Source organism: Lepisosteus platostomus, chromosome 9, assembly GCF_059453375.1.
Source record: "Lepisosteus platostomus isolate fLepPlt1 chromosome 9, fLepPlt1.hap1, whole genome shotgun sequence".
NCBI lineage: Eukaryota > Metazoa > Chordata > Actinopteri > Semionotiformes > Lepisosteidae > Lepisosteus > Lepisosteus platostomus.
In genome coordinates, this window is record NC_142619.1 from 508629 (window position 1) to 527912 (window position 19284).

At 59.0% G+C, this 19284-nt stretch overlaps 1 protein-coding gene across 5 annotated transcripts in view; it reads right to left on the reverse strand.

Moving 5' to 3' along the window:
• prr12b (proline rich 12b) overlaps window positions 1–19284 on the reverse strand; it is a 28956-nt gene that overhangs the window by 5677 nt on the left and 3995 nt on the right. The window contains exons 2-9 of one of the 5 annotated variants that reach the window (XM_088646144.1): window positions 15912–16024; window positions 10959–11120; window positions 6391–10370; window positions 5203–5391; window positions 3697–4237; window positions 2386–2858; window positions 1171–1287; window positions 443–576 (exon numbers count right to left, since the gene is read on the reverse strand). In XM_088646144.1, the coding sequence (XP_088502270.1) occupies window positions 443–576; window positions 1171–1287; window positions 2386–2858; window positions 3697–4237; window positions 5203–5391; window positions 6391–10370; window positions 10959–11120; window positions 15912–16024 (5709 nt within the window). Of the gene's footprint in view, window positions 1–442; window positions 577–1170; window positions 1288–2385; window positions 2859–3696; window positions 4238–5202; window positions 5392–6390; window positions 10371–10958; window positions 11121–15866; window positions 16025–19284 lie in introns of all 5 variants that reach the window. The other 4 variants (XM_088646142.1, XM_088646146.1, XM_088646143.1 and 1 more) reach the window with 4 other exon arrangements.

Sequence of the window (19284 nt, forward strand, 5' to 3'; positions counted from 1 at the left end):
CGCTGTTCAGTGTGTCTGTCAGTGAGCAGCCCCTGGTCTCACTGCACGACACACAGATCGAGTTCCTGCTCTGCGCAGATGACCTGGTCCTGCTGTCGCCCACAGAGCAGGGGCAGCAGCAGAACCTGGCACTGCTGGAGCAGCACTGTCAGACCTGGGCACTGCCAGCCCATCTGGACCCAGAACAGCAGAACCTGGCACTGCTGGGGCAGGACTATCACAACTGGGGCAGGACTGTCGGACCTGGGCACTGCTGGGGCAGGACTGTCGGACCTGGGCACTGCCAGCCCAGAGTCATGGTTTTCCCGTGTCAGAAGAGAGATCAGAGTGAGACAGAGTGGGGCAGACTGACAACAGGCGTCCCACCCCCCCCCACCCCCCGCTGTGCGGGCTGGGGGTCCCGGCGAGGGGTGTGACGCCTGCGGGCGGCGGGGGGGCGGACCTGAGCGCCTGCAGGGGCCGGTGCCAGGGCTTCCGCGAGCAGACCCGCACGTAGTCCTTCTTGTTGACGTTCTCGAGGAACTTGACGTAGAGGCGCTGGTAGCGGTTCTTGGCGTCTCCGAAGTAGCCCAGGTACTGCGGAGAGGCGGGGACAAGGTCAGGGGGCGCAGGCGGAGATCCCACACAGCTCTGAAAGGGGAGGACACTGCAGAAGGGAGCTCTTAGGCCAGGTCCATTCTCAAGGACCCCGGTCATCCCAGTCACAAACTGGTTTCCCTCCTACTGTCCGGTAAACGGTACCGAAGCATTCGGACCAGGTCCAACAGACTACAGGACAGCTTCTACCTCCAGGCAGTAAGACTGCTCAACAGCCCGCCTGCAGCTCCTTCAGCAGGTCACCTGTGACGGCTACAGGGACACACAGTCTCCACTGTCTTCAGCACAACCCCACTACTTGTATATTCTGCACACACCCTGGACACACAGCAGCTCGACTCACATTGAGTTTTATTCCATCTCTATTGCATCTATTATCATGTAACCTTATTTTCGTAAGCTTAATTGAGTGATTTTCGTGTTTCTTGTGATTCTTGTGATTTTTGTGAGCTCGCAGAAAAGACATTTCATTGCCAGCAACTACGGCTGCACGCCGTCTTGCTGTGCGTTTGATCGAGAAACGCGATTCGACTGTGATTCGGTCTGATCCGAAGGCGAGGAGCGGGGCCTCACGTTGCTGGTGGCGCAGAACTGCCTCTGCCCGTCCTTGATCTCGGGGGTGAACTTCTGCAGCAGAGCCTTCTGCACACGCCAGATAGGGGGTGGCTCCCGGCCCGTCTGCAGAGCCAGCTGGCAGGGGGCGACAGAGAGCGGGAGAGGGGTGAGAGGGGGGAGAGGCGGAGTGAGGCAGAGTGAGACACAGAAAGGAGTGAGACTCAAACAGGAGGGTGAGACAGAGTCAGAGGGTAGTGAGACAGGAGTGAGAGAGGACTGAGACAGGAGTGAGCAGGCAGTGAGACAGTGTGAGAGGGGGGCGAGACAGGAGTGAGGAGAGAGGAGTGAGACAGAGTGAGAGGGGAATGAGAGAGGAATGAGATGAGTGAGAGGACTGAAACAGGAGTGAGCAGGGAGTGAGACAGGAGTGAAACGAGTGAGACAGGAGTGAGAGGGGAGTGAGACGGGAGTGAGAGGGGAGTGAGACGGGAGTGAGGAGAGAAGAGTGAAATGAGTGAGACAGGAGTGAGACGAGTGAGACAGAGTGAGAGGGGAGTGAGACAGGAGTGAAACGAGTGAGACGAGTGAGGAGAGAAGAGTGAAACAAGTGAAAGGGGAGTGAGATAGGAGTGAGCAGGGAGACAGGAGTGAAACGAGTGAGACAGGAGTGAGCGGGGAGTGAGACAAGTGAGACAGAGCGAGAGGGGAGTGAGACAGGAGTGAAACGAGTGAAAGGGGAGTGAGACAGGAGTGAGCAGGGAGTGAGACGGGAGTGAGATAGGAGTGAGACGAGTGAGACAGAGTGAGAGGGGAGTGAGACAGGGGTGAAACGAGTGAGACGGAGTGAGACAGGAGTGAGAGGGGAGTGAGACAGGAGTGAGACAGGAGTGAGCAGGGAGTGAGCAGGGAGTGAGCAGGGAGTGAGACAGGAGTGAGAGGGGAGACAGGAGTGAAACAAGTGAGATGAGTGAGAGGGGAGTGAGACAGGAGTGAAACGAGTGAGAGGGGAGTGAGACAGGAGTGAGAGGGGAGTGAGACAGGAGTGAGCGGGGAGTGAGACAGGAGTGAGAGGGGAGTGAGAGAGGAGTGAGAGAGGAGTGAGACGGAGTGAGAGGGGAGTGAGACAGGAGTGAAACGAGTGAGACGGAGTGAGAGGGGAGTGAGACAGGAGTGAGAGGGGAGTGAGAGAGGAGTGAGGGGAGTGAGACGCAGCCCGCGGCGCTGGCCGGGTACCTTGAGGGCGCCGATGTCCTCGGTGCGCACCACAAACTCGTCCCTCTCGCGGAAGATGCCCTCGCCGCCGCTCTCGCTCTCCTCCTCCTCGCTCTCGCCCGCCACGGCCGCGCTCTCCTGCTTCTTCGCCAGGTGCAGGGGCCGCGAGTCCGGGGGCTCCTCGGGGGTCTCGGGCGAGGGCGGCGAGGGCGGGGGGGCCGGAGGCGAGGGCGGCGGGGGCTCGGAGGGGGGCTGCGGCGCCGGCGGCGGTGGGGGCGGGGGGCTGGCGGCGGAGAGCAGGGGGGGTGTCGGGGCAGGGGCCAGGGCAGGCGGGGGAGGGAGGGGCAGGGAGGGGGGGGCGGGGGACGGAAGGCAGGGGGGGCTGGGGGCGCCGGTCTCCTGGTCGTCTCCTCCGGCCCCCGGCTCCCCCCCGCAGGGCAGAGGGCTGGGAGTGGACACAGCGGGGGGCAGCTCTGGGGGTGCCTCGGGTGACCCTGGAACAGCCAGAGGGGACAAGCACGGTAGTGCCCAGTGGGGTACTGGTCAGCACTGCTGAACTGAAGTGCCCAGTGTCAGTGTGCTGGAGTGTCCAGTGGTCAGTGTCAGTGTGCTGCAGTGTCCAGTGGTCAGTGTCAGTGCGCTGCAGTGAGCAGTGTCAGTGTGCTGGAGTGTCCAGTGGTCAGTGTCAGTGTGCTGGGGTGTCCAGTGGTCAGTGTCAGTGTGCTGCAGTGTCCAGTGGTCAGTGTCAGTGCGCTGCAGTGTCCAGTGGTCAGTGTCAGTGCGCTGGGGTGTCCAGTGGTCAGTGTCAGTGTGCTGCAGTGTCCAGTGGTCAGTGTCAGTGTGCTGCAGTGTCCAGTGGTCAGTGTCAGTGCGCTGCAGTGAGCAGTGTCAGTGTGCTGGAGTGTCCAGTGGTCAGTGTCAGTGTGCTGGGGTGTCCAGTGGTCAGTGTCAGTGTGCTGCAGTGTCCAGTGGTCAGTGTCAGTGCGCTGGAGTGTCCAGTGGTCAGTGTCAGTGCGCTGCAGTGAGCAGTGTCAGTGTGCTGGAGTGTCCAGTGGTCAGTGTCAGTGTGCTGGAGTGTCCAGTGGTCAGTGTCAGTGTGCTGCAGTGTGTGCTGGGGTGTCCAGTGGTCAGTGTCAGTGTGCTGCAGTGTCCAGTGGTCAGTGTCAGTGTGCTGGGGTGTCCAGTGGTCAGTGTCAGTGTGCTGCAGTGTGTCCAGTGGTCAGTGTCCGTGTGCTGGAGTGTCCAGTGGTCAGTGTCAGTGTGCTGGAGTGTCCAGTGGTCAGTGTCAGTGCGCTCCAGTGTCCAGTGGTCAGCGTGTCTCCATGTCTTTACCTTGCACCTCCTGGCTCCTGTCCATCTCCAGTCCCTGCTCGGGCTGGGGTTCGGGCTGGGGCTCGGGCTGGGGTTCGGGCTGGGGCTCGGGCTCGGTGTCCGGCTCGGGCTCGGGCTCGGGGGGCGGCGGCGGCGGCGGCGGGGGGGCCGCGAGGGGCTGCGGCGTGTCGTACAGCGCGGAGATGGCCGAGGAGATGCTCTTCTGCAGGTCCTGGTTCTTGCTGACCGAGTCCTCCTCGTCGGACGAGAAGGAAGGCAGCGTCTCCAGGTTCCTCTTCAGCTCCTCGTCCAGCCGCTTGCAGGGGCTGGGGCACCCCCCCAGCGACAGCGCCCCCTCCCCGTCCGCCACCTCCCCGAAGGCCGGCGCGGGCGGGGGCGGGGGCGGCGGGGGCGAGGGGCGGCCCCCCGGCTTTCCGGGCGCGGGGGGCTCCCCGCCCGCGCCCCCGCCCCCGCCGGGCAGCTGCTGCCTCTTCCCGGACTTGAGGAAATCCAGGAACGAAGCCATGAACCCCGACTTCATCTCCGGCTGCTTCTCCTCCACCTGGGAGAGAGAGGGGGGTCGCAGCACATGAGCCCCATGGAGCTGAGAGCCCCCAGGGCGGGACCCCAACAGTGCTGGGACCCCAACAGTACAGGGACCATGTAGAGCAGAGACCCCCACAGGGCTGGGACCCCAATAGTACAGAGACCCCACAGTGCTGGGACCCCAACAGTACAGGAACCCCACAGGGCAGGGACCCCAACAGTACAGGCACCCTGTAGAGCAGAGACCCCCACAGTGCTGGGACCCCAACAGTACAGGGACCCCACAGTGCTGGGACCCCAACAGTACAGGGACCCCACAGGGAAGGAACCCCGACAGTACAGGCACCCTGTAGAGCAAAGACCCCCACAGGGCAGGGACCCCAACAGTACAGGCACCCTGTAGAGCAAAGACCCCACAGGGCTGGGACCCCACAGGGCAGGGACCCCACAGGGCAGGGACCCCCCTGAGACCACAACCCCCAGGAGAGCAGAGACCCCCCCCCAGCGCTGATAGTTCATGTGGAAGAGGGATGACTGTGAGTCTCTTTGCCCCACTGTGGAGAACAGAGCAGAGGACCAGCCTGACAGCTGCTGCCGGCCAGGTCTGCTAACCAGGGGAGCAGATGCCTTTCCATCAGGTCGCCACCAGGGGGCAGCACTGAACTACAGGCGCCTTCTCTCAGGTCGCCACCAGGGGGCAGCACTGAACTACAGGCGCCTTCTCTCAGGTCGCCACCAGGGGGCAGCACTGAACTACAGGCGCCTTCTCTCAGGTCGCCACCAGGGGGCAGCACTGAACTACAGGCGCCTTCTCTCAGGTCGCCACCAGGGGGCAGCACTGAACTACAGGCGCCTTGTCTCAGGTCGCCACCAGGGGGCAGCACTGAACTACAGGCGCCTTCTCTCAACTACAGGCGCTGAACTACCAACACCGAGGGGCACCAGGATAGGGGGCAGTTGTCGGCCTACAGTGAGACTCACCTCCTGGACCTTCTGCTTAATCTTCTCCTGGGTTCTGTTCAGGTCCAGAACGGGACCGGTGGAGCTGGGACTGAGGCCCAGGGGAGCTGAGCCCCCAGAGCCGTCTGACAGAACCGGGTCAGAACCGCCAAGTGGGTCAGTGCGCAGCAGGGTGTCTGAGGGGGGGTTGGGGGGCAGGGGCAGCTTGATCTGTACAAAACACAGGGGGGGGGGCAGATAGAGGAGAGAGAAGAGGAGGGAGATGGAGAGAGAGGTAAGAGAAGGGCGAGAGGAGGGAGTAGGAGAGAGAGAAGAGGAGAGAGGAGAGAGTGGAGGGAGTAGGAGAGAGAGGAGAGGAGAGAGGAGAGAGTGGAGGGAGGATGAGAAAGAGGAGAGACAGGGAGAAAGACAATAGTGCTCAGTTAGAACTACTCTTAAAACATGGAAACGAAGAGTCACCCACTGGGAACGAATAATAATAATAATAATAATAATAATAATAATAATAATAATAATAATAACTCCTCACACTTATATAGCGCCTGTCTGGACTCTCCTCTCGGAGCTCCTCACAGCTCATGGGGATCCCCTGCACCCCCACCTGGATGATGCTCCAGTCCTCTCACACAAACCAGCTCTCAGTGGGAGGAGAGCAGAGGGATGGAGCCAGTTCAGAGAGGGGGGCTATTAGGAGGCCATGAGGGGTAAAGGCCAGGGGGGAGTTTGGCCAGGACACTGGGGTAACACCCCAACTCTTCTCGAGAGACACCCTGGGATTGTTCATGACCACAGAGAGTCAGGACCTCGGTTTGACGTCTCATCCGAAGGACAGCGCCTGTTTACAGTCTAGTGTCCCCGTCACTATACTGGGGCATTAGGACCCACACAGACCGCAGGGTGAGCGCCCCCTGCTGGCCCCACTAACACCTCTCCCAGCAGCAGCCTCAGCTCTCCCAGGAGTCTCCCCTCCAGGTACTGGCCAGGCCCACCCTGCTGGGCTCCAGTGGGGCTGCCAGCTGGGAGCTGCAGGGCGAGGGGAACAGGGAGCGGGGGAAGATAATTAGCGTCGCGCAGCCATCTGATCTGCCCCCGTGCCCTGGCAGCTGTCCTTCACACCCCCTGAGCCTCCCCAGACGGCCCTCTCGACCGCCACCTCCACCTCGCCCCCGGGCTGGCCCAGGGCAGCGGTCACCCCGAGTCCCGGCTCACCTTGATGGGCCTGATGGGCTCCAGCTTGCTCTGGGGGTCTCCCTCCAGGCCGCCGCCGGCCCCCGGCGGCTCCGCGCCCTCCTCCTTCCGGCCCCGGCCCCGCCCTCGGCCGCGGCCCCTCTTCGGCTCCGCGGCCCCGGCGCTCAGGCCCCCGTGGGGCTCGGGGAGCGGCCGGATGCGGGGGCGGCCCCTGGGCCGGGGGGGGCCCTCGCGTTTCGGCTTGGTGGGCTTGCGGCCCCTCTTCTTGGGGCCCTCGGGCAGCAGGGCGGGGCCCGGGGGCGGGGGCCCCAGCGAGGGGTACCCGGCGGAGTGGCAGAAGTCGAGGTCCCCCATCAGGGGGCTCAGGCCCGCGCCCCCCCCGCCCCCGGCCTTGTGGCAGCTGGACACCAGGTCGGGCAGCAGGTCCGGCAGGCGGCGGCTGTTGAGCCGGATGTCGGCGGGCACGTCCGCCTTGTCCTCGTCGTCCTCGAACTCGTACTCCTGCGCGTAGCTCTTCTTGGGGGGCGGCTGGCCCTGGGGGTCCCGGCGCTGCTTCAGCAGGTGGAAGGAGCTGGTCTTCAGCAGCTTCTTGGGGCGCGAGGAGCAGAAGATGGGCGAGGTGAGCCCGCCCGCGCCCCCCGCGGCCCCCGCGCCGCCCCCGCCCAGCATCTTGGCGGCGGAGGAGTCCCCCGCGGCGCCCAGGCCCAGCCCCCCCGGCGGCGCCGCCGGCTGCGACTGGATCAGGCCCAGCTGCTCGGCGTTGACGGTGGAGGGCAGCTCGTGGGCCTTGAGCGAGTCCAGGTCCAGGTGCATGGCGCCGCCCGGCTCCGCCAGCCCCCCGCAGTAGGGCGCGTAGCCGCCCTCGCCGGGGCCCAGCAGGTCGTAGCCCCCGCCGCCGCCGCCGCCGCCGCCCCCGGGCCCCGCCTTCACGCCGTCCAGGCCCTCCTGCCCCCGGCGGCCCTCGGGCCCGTCCGGGCCGGCGCCGGCGCCGCAGCTGGGCTTGTAGTCGTCGCCGCAGAACATGTCCTCCATGCTGGGGAAGAAGGCGCGGTCCTCGTCCTGCAGCAGCGCGTCCGGGAAGCAGATGGACGTCAGCGGCACGAAGCGCGAGGGCGGCGGCTTGGCGCCCGGCCCCCCCTTGCCCGGCGGGCTGGCCGGCCCGAACTGGTGCGCCTCCTTCAGCGGGTCGCCCTCGCCCTCCCGCGGCCCCAGGTGGTGGTGGTGATGGTGGTGGTGGGGGTGGTGGTGGTGGGCGTGGGGGTGCGAGTGGGGGTGCGGGTGGGCGTGGGGGTGGGCGTGGGGGTGCGGGGGGGCGGGCAGGTGGTGCAGGTGCCCCGGCAGGCCCAGGTCCGACTCCGACAGGAAGTCGTGCAGGTCGGGGTGCCGGTGCTGGCGGTGCCGGTCGCCCCCCGCCGCCCCGCCGCCGCCGCCGCCCCCCCCGGCCCCCTCCGCGCTGGCCGGCTGCGAGAGGGCGGGGTCCAGCAGCTCCAGGGAAGGCTGGGGCCCGGGCGTCTGCGGCCCGCGCGCGCGGTGCGCCTGCAGGTGGGCCTCCAGCGCCTGCGACTGCGACTGCAGCTGCAGCTGCAGCTGCGAGGACGGGCCGTCGCCCGGCGTCTGCGCAGACGGGGGCTCCAGGGGCTTGCGCGCCGTGTGGGACAGCACCGACTGCAGCAGGTGGGCCGGGGCGGGGGGCTGCTGCTCGGGGGGGGAGTCCAGGAGGTTCAGGGGCGTGTGGGGCGTCTGCTGCTGCTGCTGCTGCTGCTGCTGCTGCTGGGAATGCTGGGACTGCTGGGACTGCTGTTCGGGGGTCTTGCGCAGGTAGGGCAGGTCCGCCTGATCGGGGGGCTTCTTGAGGTCGCCGTGGGGGTGGTGCTGCGCGTGGGGGTGCGCGTGCGGGTGCGGGAGGGGGTGGGCGTAGGGGTCTCCCCGGCTGTAGTGCACCACGGAGCCCAGCGAGTCGTGGTGGTGCTGGGGGTGGGGGTGGGGCAGGCCGTGGCCGTGGGGGTCCCTGGCGGCGCCCCCGGCCCGGTCGCCCTTCTGCTTCTTCAGCGACAGCTCCAGCTGGCTCTCCAGGCTGCCCGCGGCCCCGCCGCCCGCCGTGGCGCTGTTGGTGCGGATGACGCTCTGCAGGTGGTAGCGCTCCTCCGAGCTCTTGCCCAGCTCGTAGGCCAGGCCCTTGGGGCCCTCGGGGGCCGGGGCGGGGGGCGCGGGCTGGGGCGCGGGGCTCTGCGCCTGCAGCAGGTGCTGGATGAGGAAGTCGTCGTCGTCCTCCTCCTCCTCCTCGGGGGGCCGCTCCACGCCCAGCATGTCGGGCTCGGGCTTGGGCTTGGGGGCGTGGTAGGGCGCGGGGCCGCCCCGGGCGTCGGGGTACCCCTGCGGGGAGGCCAGGAAGGCGGGGGACAGCACGGAGGGCAGGTACTTGCCCCCGCCCGGGGACTGGGCGGGCCGGGGGGCCGGGGAGGGCAGGCCGCCTCGGATGATGCCCGAGGAGCCCGAGGGGGAGGGGCTGGAGTCCGGCAGGTGGTAGGAGCCGCCCCCCCCGGCCCCCGAGCCGCCCCCGCCGCCGGCCGAGCCCGAGCTGCCGCCCCCCGAGCCCCCCCCGCCCGCGGAGCCCCCCAGCAGGGCCGGGGAGTGCCCGGGGCCCCCGTAGCCCAGCGACGGGCTGCCGGCGCCGCCCAGGGGGGCGGGCATGCCGGAGTACGCCGAGTCGGCGCCGTACACCACCTCCGCCGGGAAGCTGTAGCCCTTGCCCCCCCCGCCGGCGGAGCTCAGGTCCTGGGCCTGCGGGGAGCTGAAGCCCCCGTAGGGCTGGGCCAGGTGGGCGGCGGGCGGCTGGCCGGGCGAGTAGGAGGAGGAGGAGGAGGACTGCGGCGGCGTCTGGCCCGCCAGCCCCGGGCTGGGCTTGACCGCCGCCGGCGAGCCGTAGCCCGACAGGCAGGGGGGCTTGGGGGCAGGCGGGGCCTGGGACACGGAGGAGGAGGAGGACGAGGAGGAGGAGGAGGACGAGGAGGGGGGCGGCGGGGGCGGCTGCTGGCGGGAGGGCGGGGCGGGCGCGGCCGAGGAGGCCGAGTTGGGCACGGAGGAGGCCGAGGAGGAGGAGGAGGAGGAGGAGGACGAGGAGGAGGAGGAGGCCGAGGAGGCGGAGGGCGGCGTGTGGGGCTGGCGGGACGAGGAGCCCGAGCCCGACGAGGAGTAGCCGCTGCTGGAGCTGCTCTTGGAGGCCTTGGCGGAGGAGGAGGAGGAGGAGGAGGAGGGGGCGCTGGTGTAGGCCGGCTGGATGATGGGCCGGTAGCCCTGCTCGGCCCGCGAGGCCTTGGGCTCGGCCGAGGGGCTGTGCTCGCCCAGTGGGCTGCAGGACACGGCGGCGTGCCGGTGAGGGGGCAGCTGCTGGTACCCCGCCGCGCCGCAGCTCAGGTAGTGCTGCAGCGAGTGGGGCTGCGCCGCGGGCCGCTGGTAGTGCTTGATCACGCTGTCCTGCCGCGGCACGGCCCGCTCCAGCCCGGCGCCCTGGTGCGGCGGCGCCGAGGGGAACACCGAGGCGTTGTACAGCTGGGGCGCCTGCTCGGGCAGCTGGGACGACAGCAGGTTGAACTGGGGGGGCGGCAGGTGGCGCGCGGAGGAGCCGGACGCGCCCTGGGGCGGCGGCGGCGGCGGGGGCGGCGCCCCCCCCGGGTCCTGGCCGCCCCGGTAGGCCGAGCCCTGCGAGGACAGCAGGCGGTCGAACCCGAGGCCGGAGGGCTGGGGCGGCGTCTTGATGTGCAGCAGCGGGTCGTGGGGCGACAGCAGCCCGTTGGAGGTGGGGCTGAAGGTGGGGGTGTCCTGCAGGGACAGGGACGGGGCCACGCCGGCGAAGCCGCGCCCCGAGAAGGAGGCGGGGTGCTGGTAGGCGGACAGCGCGGAGGAGGTGGGGAAGGTGCCGGAGCCCGGGAGCGCGCCGGAGATGAAGAGCTCTGCCGGGGCTGGAGTGTGCATCGCTGGAAAACAGACACGGTCACTGCAGCCTCGGGGGAACACAAGCAGGAGAGAGCGTGAGCCGGCGGCCGCGGGGCTGCTGTCTGTGTGGAGTTCGCATGCTCTCCCTGGGCTGGCGTGTGAGTGTGTGTGTGTGTGTCTCTGTGTGAGAGTGTGTGTGTCTTGAACTTGAACTTGAACTTTACTGCCATATGTGACCGGTACTGGTACAATGGGATTCTTACTGACAGAAAGTCTCTCGGTTGTAAAACAAGTGTAAAAAACAAGACAAAGTGCAGACAGTGCATCAAGACAATGTACAAACAAACAGTAGACAATGTGCAAGTAAACATGCAGACAGTTTGAATGTGAACAATACAGACGTGTAAACAGTGACTGGAGATGTGCGACAGATAAGAAATCATAAACATATAAATCACATAAATCTGTGTGAGTGTGTCTGTGATGGACTGGTGTCCTGTCCAGGGTGTCCCCTGCCATGCACCCCTGCTTGCTGGTACAGACTCCACCCCCCCGCGCCCCTGTACTGGACACTGCGGGTGATGCAGACAGATGGATGCAGAAACTATCGGCTCGGCCAAGCTGCCCAGTCCACACGCCCCTGCAGCCCTGCTTACCTGTCTGCCAGGAGGGCGTCCTGAACTGGGAGAGCAAGGAGGACGCAGAGGGGCCCGGCTGGGGACCCCGAGACTCCAGGGCAGAGATGAGGTTCATCACTGAAGCGTCAGGGGCCGCAGAGCTGGGGTGATGGAGCCCCGTGTCAAAGAGCCCAGACAGACCTGACAGGGTCAACACAGGGCACAGAGAGTCAATAACACAGTGCTCAGAGAGTCAATAACACAGGGCACAGAGAGTCATTAACAAGGGACAGATAGACAACAACACAGCACTGAGATCAACAACACAGCACTGAGAGTCAACAACACACAGCACTGAGATCAACAACACAGCACTGAGAGTCAACAACACAGTGCTGAGAGTCAACAACACACAGCACCGAGAGTCAAAAACACACAACACTGAGAGTCAACAACACACAGCACTGAGATCAACAACACACAACACTGAGAGTCAACAACACACAGCACTGAGATCAACAACACACAGCACTGAGATCAACAACACAGCACTGAGAGTCAACAACACACAGCACTGAGATCAACAACACACAGCACTGAGATCAACAACACAGCACTGAGAGTCAACAAAACAGCACTGAGAGTCAACAACACAGCACTGAGATCAACAACACAGCACTGAGATCAACATCGCAGCACTGAGAGTCAACAACACAGCACTGAGATCAACAACACACAGCACTGAGATCAACAACACAGTGCTGAGAGTCAACAACACAGTGCTGAGAGTCAACAACACAACACTGAGAGACAACAACACAGCACTGAGATCAACAACACACAGCACTGAGATCAACAACACACAGCACTGAGATCGACAACACAGCACTGAGAGTCAACAACACAGCACTGAGATCGACAACACAGCACCGAGAGTCAACAACACAGCACCGAGAGACAACAACACAGCACTGAGATCAACAACACAGCACTGAGAGTCAACAACACAGCACTGAGATCAACAACACAGCACTGAGATCAACAACACAGCACTGAGATCAACAACACAGCACTGAGATCAACAACGCAGCACTGAGATCAACAACGCAGCACTGAGATCAACAACACAGCACCGAGAGACAACAACACAGCACTGAGATCAACAACACAGCACTGAGATTCAACAACACACAGCACTGAGATCAACAACACACAGCACTGAGATCAACAACACACAGCACTGAGATCAACAACACACAGCACTGAGATCGACAACACAGCACTGAGAGTCAACAACACAGCACTGAGAGTCAACAACACAGCACTGAGATCGACAACACAGCACCGAGAGTCAACAACACAGCACCGAGAGACAACAACACAGCACTGAGATCAACATCACAGTGCTGAGAGTCAACAACACAGCACTGAGAGTCAACAACACAGCACTGAGATCAACAACACAGCACTGAGATCAACAACACAGCGCTGAGAGACAACAACACAGCACTGAGATCAACAACGCAGCACTGAGATCAACAACACAGCACCGAGAGACAACAACACAGCACTGAGATCAACAACACAGCACTGAGATTCAACAACACAGCACTGAGATTCAACAACACAACACTGAGATGAACAACGCAGCACTGAGATGAACAACGCAGCACTGAGATCAACAACGCAGCACTGAGATCAGCAACACAGCACTGAGATCAGCAACACAGCACTGAGATCAACAACACAGCACTGAGATCAACAACACAGTACTGAGATTAACAACACAGTACTGAGATTAACACACAACAGTGAAAGTCAACAAACAGCACTGACAATAAACAACACAGCACTGAGATCAACAACGTAGTACTTAAAGCACAGATGTGCAGTTTTGATATTTTAGTTCAGTTCAAGTCAGTTTTACTTTTAAAAATCTGGTTTTCGGTTCAGTTTTTGTTTTTTTTAGTGATAGATAAAAAAATGCTGTTAACATTATGTTTTTCAAAGACCATAACGTGCTGTAAATAAAGCATTTATTTGTAAAACAAACTTGTTCAACCCTGGTTATATCACTGATCCAATAATGCTACACACTGACTTTAAAACTGAAAATAATATTCATGTACAGCATTAAATAGCAAAAGATGTATACAGGTGCTGTTAAAGTGATCAATAAGTCATGTGTCTTACATGATGTCTTTTAAGAATCATGCATGCAGATCAGCTACATTACATCCAAAAAGCAAATTTTGCTGACACACACATTAAAATTAAAGAGTCATGGAGACTGTGGCTGAGAAATAAGCTGTTCCTTTCAGTTCCATTTTCCTGCCTGGTGTCTTTTTAATTCTACAGCTCTTCCCTAAAAACAGAATCCAACCTGGTCTGTTTTGCAGGTTTTACAGAAACATTGACAATCTTGCCCGTAAATGCATGCTGTTTAATTAGACTGTATGTTAGTAGAACATTTTATCATTTAAAATATATATTTCCTAACACAAATATATAGGATTGTTTGAGTCAAAAGCACAATTTTCTACACACCAGGTTATTTTTGTTGACAATCATGTTGTAGGACAACGATTTCACATGACAAGTTTGAGCCGGACAGTGCACAATGTGGCTATCGGGATGAGGACAGCGTCCAGAGTGTGACAGCGTCCTTGGTCACAGGTAGCACCACCTGTCCTGCCATATTCACCTCAAAGTGGGGTTTTACATCTGTAGCAGTTCTATAGTTCGCACTGGCTTCCTTTGCCCAAATTTTAGAAACACAATCCTGCTTATCGATCACTGTAAGTCGACCTTTCATCACTGCTGTGGAGCCAGTGTTTCCGATACGGAACCCGTCTCCACGGTCCTCTTAAGACACTTCAGGTCGATGTTAAGCTACGCAAGAAAAACAATGTTGTGTAGTTGGTAAAAATTCAAAAACTATTATCAGGCACGATTCACTGCAGTAGGAAAACAGGCCAACCTGTGCTGGACTGCTTCTAAAATCTTTGTAATCACTTTATTGTCATTTTTTGTGAAGCCTTTTAATATATCAATCTGTCAAAAGTGATCAGTGAATGTTAACATTACTACATATATGAATATTACTTAGGCACTAAGCCAGCACAAACTAAATCCTCAATCGTCCTCAAATCGGAGCTCCTGTACAATAAACCTTGTCAGATGATCTCTGAGTTTAGAAACGTTGTGGCCAGACACCAAAAATCACAAATATTGCAAGAACATTTGCCCATTACCAAACCGAAAACCACACACATTTAAGTCAGGTTTCAGTTTTTTATTGAAAACTGACTGATAATAAACTGCACATGTCTAACGAACTATCAGCACTGTGATTCAACAACACCACGGCACTAAGGGTCAACAACAAACAGCACCGAGAGTCAACAACACAACGCAGAGTCAACCACACAAAACTGAGAGTCAACACCACAACACCAAGTCAACAACACAACACTGAGTCAACATCACAGCACTGAGAGTCAACAACACAGCATTCAGAGTCAACAACAGCGCAGAGAGTCAACAACACACAGCACTGAGAGTGAACAACACAACACTGAATCAACATCACAGCATTTAGAGTCAACAACACAGCACTGAGATCAACAACACATCACTGAAAGTCAACAACACAACACATTGAGTTAACAACATAATACAGAGTCAACAACACTGCACTGAGAATCAGTATGGCACTGAGAGTCAACAACACAGCACTGAGAGTCAACAACACACAGCACTGAGATTAACAACACAACACTGAGTCGACATCACAGCATTCAGTCAACTACACAACACTGAGAGTCAACAACACAGCACTGAGATCAACAACACAGCACTGAGAGTCAACAACACAGCACTGAGAGTCAACAACACAGCACATTGAATTAACAACATAATACAGAGAATCAACAACACTGCACTGAGAATCAGTATGGCACTGAGAGTCAACAACACAGCACTGAGATCAACAACACAGCACTGAGAGTCAACAACAAACAGCACTGAGAGTCAACAACACACAGCACTGAGATCAACAATGCAGCACTGAGATCGACAACGCAGCACTGAGATCAACAACACAGCACTGAGAGTCAACAACACAGCACTGAGAGTCAACAACACAGCACTGAGAGTCAACAACACAGCACTGAGATCAACAACACACAACAGTGAGAGTCAACAACGCAACACTGAGATCAACAACGCAGCACTGAGAGTCAATGGCAACACCAACATGCCCCGCTGAGTCAACAGGTAGCACAGAGAAAGATTAGCTGCAGGGTGTATGTGTACAACACACAGACTGATTACACAGGACCCCAAACTTGAAACTGAATAGAGAAGAAGTTCAGTCCAGTTCAACAGCCTAGTCTAGCAAACACAACTCACTCTCACCCAGTGTTACTACCTATCCTTCAGCAAACACACTGCCACACATTTATATGTGCACGTGGCTCTGTGGCTCAGGATCTGCTCCTGTGGCTGGGAGGTTGCCGGTTCGAATCCCACGGCCGACAGAGGAATCCTACTCTGTTGGGCCCCTGAGCAAGGCCCTGAACCCCAGCTGCTCCAGGGGCGCCGTATAAACGTCTGACCCTGCACTCTGACCCCCAGCTTCTCTCCCTGTCTGTGTGTCTCATAGAGAGCAAGCTGGGGTCTGAGAGAAGACACATTCCTCATGCAAGAAATTGTATTGGGCTAATAAAGTGATCTTATATATCTTATTTAATAGACATTTCAAATGAAGTACAGTACAGAATAACCCATTGCACTATATGACAGGTCAAGCACAGCAGAACTGAATCCCACATGTCTCAGCCCAGCACAGGACAACACACCCCTCCATTATCAGAACCCCACACATGCTGCTGAAGATCGCAAATAAAACCCAAAACAAAAGATCTCGACCCAGGTGCTACTTACCGAGACTCCGCCCAGCTGCCCCCCAGGCCCCGCCCTGCCCCGTACCTGCCGGATGGTGATTGGCCGCGTAGCCCTGGAGGGGGTGTGGCGTAGCATAGGCCTGTCTGTGCAGCAGCTCTGAGTCGGGGTGCGAAGACCGGGAGCCCCCATACACCAGGCTGGGGAGAGAGGGAGATGGAGGGTGAATACAGATATCGACTGTACACGAACACCGCATTGAGAAAGCAGAAGGCAGGGGATTCCACTATAATCTGCACATCACTGGTTCCAGCCTAGCGAATATCATCAGCCCACTGTGACCAGGTTTCTCTGAGCTGTAAACAACAGTTTGTACAGCCCCACCAGGGACAGGTAAGCTCCAGTCTGGCAGGAGACCCTCAATCCTGGGTCAGGTGAGCTCCAGTCTGGCAGGAGACCCTCAATCCTGGGTCAGGTGAGCTCCAGTCTGCCAGGAGACCCTCAATCCTGGGCCAGGTGAGCTCCAGTCTCCCAGGAGACCCTCAGGGTCAGTGGATCAGAGCCGTGAGAGTCGCTCAGGTATCTCACAAAGATAAGAGGTTCTCACAGGGGGACCCCAGAGAACCCACATTCTAGCCGGGCCTGCTGGCAGACTGAGAGAGGATTGAGTGACTACGCAGATCTGAGGGGGGACCCCAAAGAGACTGAGCCAAGCTCAGTCACGCCCCCCAACTCCGCACTCCCCAAGTCCAACCAGCTGGAAATCGGTGGTGACGGACACACGGTCTCTCTGCGGATGCAGGACACAGATCCGCCAGACCAGCTGTCCTCCCGGTCTAACTAGACAGGACCTGAACCACTGACCAACTATCCTCCTGGTCTAGCAAGACTGGACCTGAGCCACCGGACCAGCTGTCGTCCTGGTCTAACAAGACCAGACCTGAACCGCCGGATTAGCTGTCCTCCTGGTGTAACAAGACGTGGGGACGCACACGGCTCAGTGCAGACCACACACAGCACGCCACAATGGCAGTGATCACCATGCATACAGAACATGGCACAATAGTCCACACTGGAACAACCACTGGTGGTCAGGCTGGAAGACCTTCACAACGTGCACACGGCTACCCAGGTCCACACTGCCCAACCCCTACACCTACAGACCAGCCGGTCCAAAGCAGGAGGTCAGCACAGAACCACAGACCGCAGGCCCAGGGACATGCTGACCCAGAACAGTAGTGTCCAAACAGCACAGAACCACAGACTGCAGGCCCAGCGACATGCTGACCCAGAACAGTAGTGTCCAAACAGCACAGAACCACAGACTGCAGGCCCAGGGACATGCTGACCCAGAACAGTAGTGTCCAAACAGCACAGAACCACAGACTGCAGGCCCAGCGACATGCTGACCCAGAACAGTAGTGTCCAAACAGCACAGAACCACAGACTGCAGGCCCAGGGACATGCTGACCCAGAACAGTAGTGTCCAAACAGCACAGAACCACAGACTGCAGGCCCAGGGACATGCTGACCCAGAACAGTAGTGTCCAAACAGCACAGAACCACAGACTGCAGGCCCAGGGACACGCTGACCCAGAACAGTAGTGTCCAAACAGCACAGGACAACAGACCGCAGGCCAAGAAACATGCAGAATGAAAGCATACAGTCCAAACAACACAGAACCACACACTGTAGTCTACTGGTCACCTCCTCCACACTCCTGATCACACTGACACCTGGAGATCTGCAGTACTGATCACCTCCTCCACACTCCTGATCACACTGACACCTGGAGATCTACAGTACTGATCGCCTCCTCCACACTCCTGCTCACACTGACACCTGGAGATCTACAGTACTGATCACCTCATCCACACTCCTGTTTACACTGACACCTGGGTTGACCCTATAAGTATCAGGTCCCCTTCTACTCTCACCTGTTCGAAACTAAAAAGACTCAGTTCCTCCAGCCTGTCAGTGTGGGACACTCCCTTCAGACTAAAGAGACCCAGTTCCTCCAGCCTGTCAGCATGGGACATTCTCTTAAGCACCAAAAAGCATCTGTTTCCTATCTTAAATTAGGTCTTCCTAGTGCTTTATGCAATTTTAACATGGTATCTAACATTCTGTTTTTTAATTTCTTCCCCATTGCTTACAAGATGTAAATGAAGTGTCAACATAAAGGCTTCAGTCTTTTCCACATGCAGCCTCTCCTTACTCACTTTTCCCATTTTATTCCGAAGTGTGGAGGCTCTGTGGCTAAGGATCTGTGGCTGGAAGGTTGCCAGTTCGTATCCCGCAGCCAGCAGAGGAATCCTACTCCTTCGGATGAGACGTAAAACTGAGGTCCTGACTCTCTGTGGTCATTAAAAATCCCAGGGTGTTTCTCGAAAAGAGTAGGAGTGTAACCCCGGCATCCTGGCCAAATTTCCCATTGGCCCTTATCAATCATGGCCTCCTAATAATCCCCCTCTATGAGTTGGCTATATTACTCTGCTCTCCTCCCCACTGAGAGCTGGTGTGTGGGGAGCGTTCTGGCGCACTATGGCTGCCGTCGCATCATCCAGGTGGGGCTGCACACTGGTGGTGGTGGAGGGGATCCCCATTACCCGTAAAGCGCTTTGAGTGGAGTGTCCAGAAAAGCGCTATATAAGTGTAAGCAATTATTATTATTATTATTATTATTATTATTATTACTCCATAGGGCCCTGATGAGGCCTATCACTGACCCTGCGCTCGGACCCCTGTGACCCTGTACTGGACAGAGCTGTCGGGAAATGGAGGGATGGGTGATCCAGGCCCTGGTAGCCCCCGAGAGTGTCCGATTCAGGGCAGGACAGACGGCAGACGCTCTCTCGACGCTGCTGCTCTCGAACGCTTGTGCACGTTTATCTGCAATTCCACTGCTGCTGCTCACACATATGAGACAAGAAGCCACATCCTCCTCACAACGCAAGTCCCCAGCTCCCAGATCCCAGATCTCAGAACCAAGATCCCAGCTCCCAGTTTCCAGATCTCAGCCCCAAGATCATAGCTCCCAGCTCCCAGAGAGACCAGGCATGTCCGGCAGGATTCCAGTGCATGTTGGGAAGGATCCTGCACTGCTGGCTCCTCTCACACCCAAGGGTCAAAGGTCAGCAGCCACCCAGCTCGCCCCAAATGAACCCCACCCCAGCTGCACCCCTGTGATCCCACTGTACTCCCTTCCACTCATGACCCCCAGAAACACAGCGACGTCAGCTAGCGCCCCAGCGCCGCCAGCAACAGCCCCTCGCTGACCGGCAGAGGGACGAGAGGTCAGCATCCCTCTGGACACGACTCTGCACAGCATCAGAGTGACGGACAATCAAACGCCCGACGCCAACACTAATGACCGCGAGGGGACCCCAACATGAGAATCCCCCCCCGTCTTCGCTCCAGACACAGCTGGATGAGCTCCTCCGGTCAGGACAGGAGGCT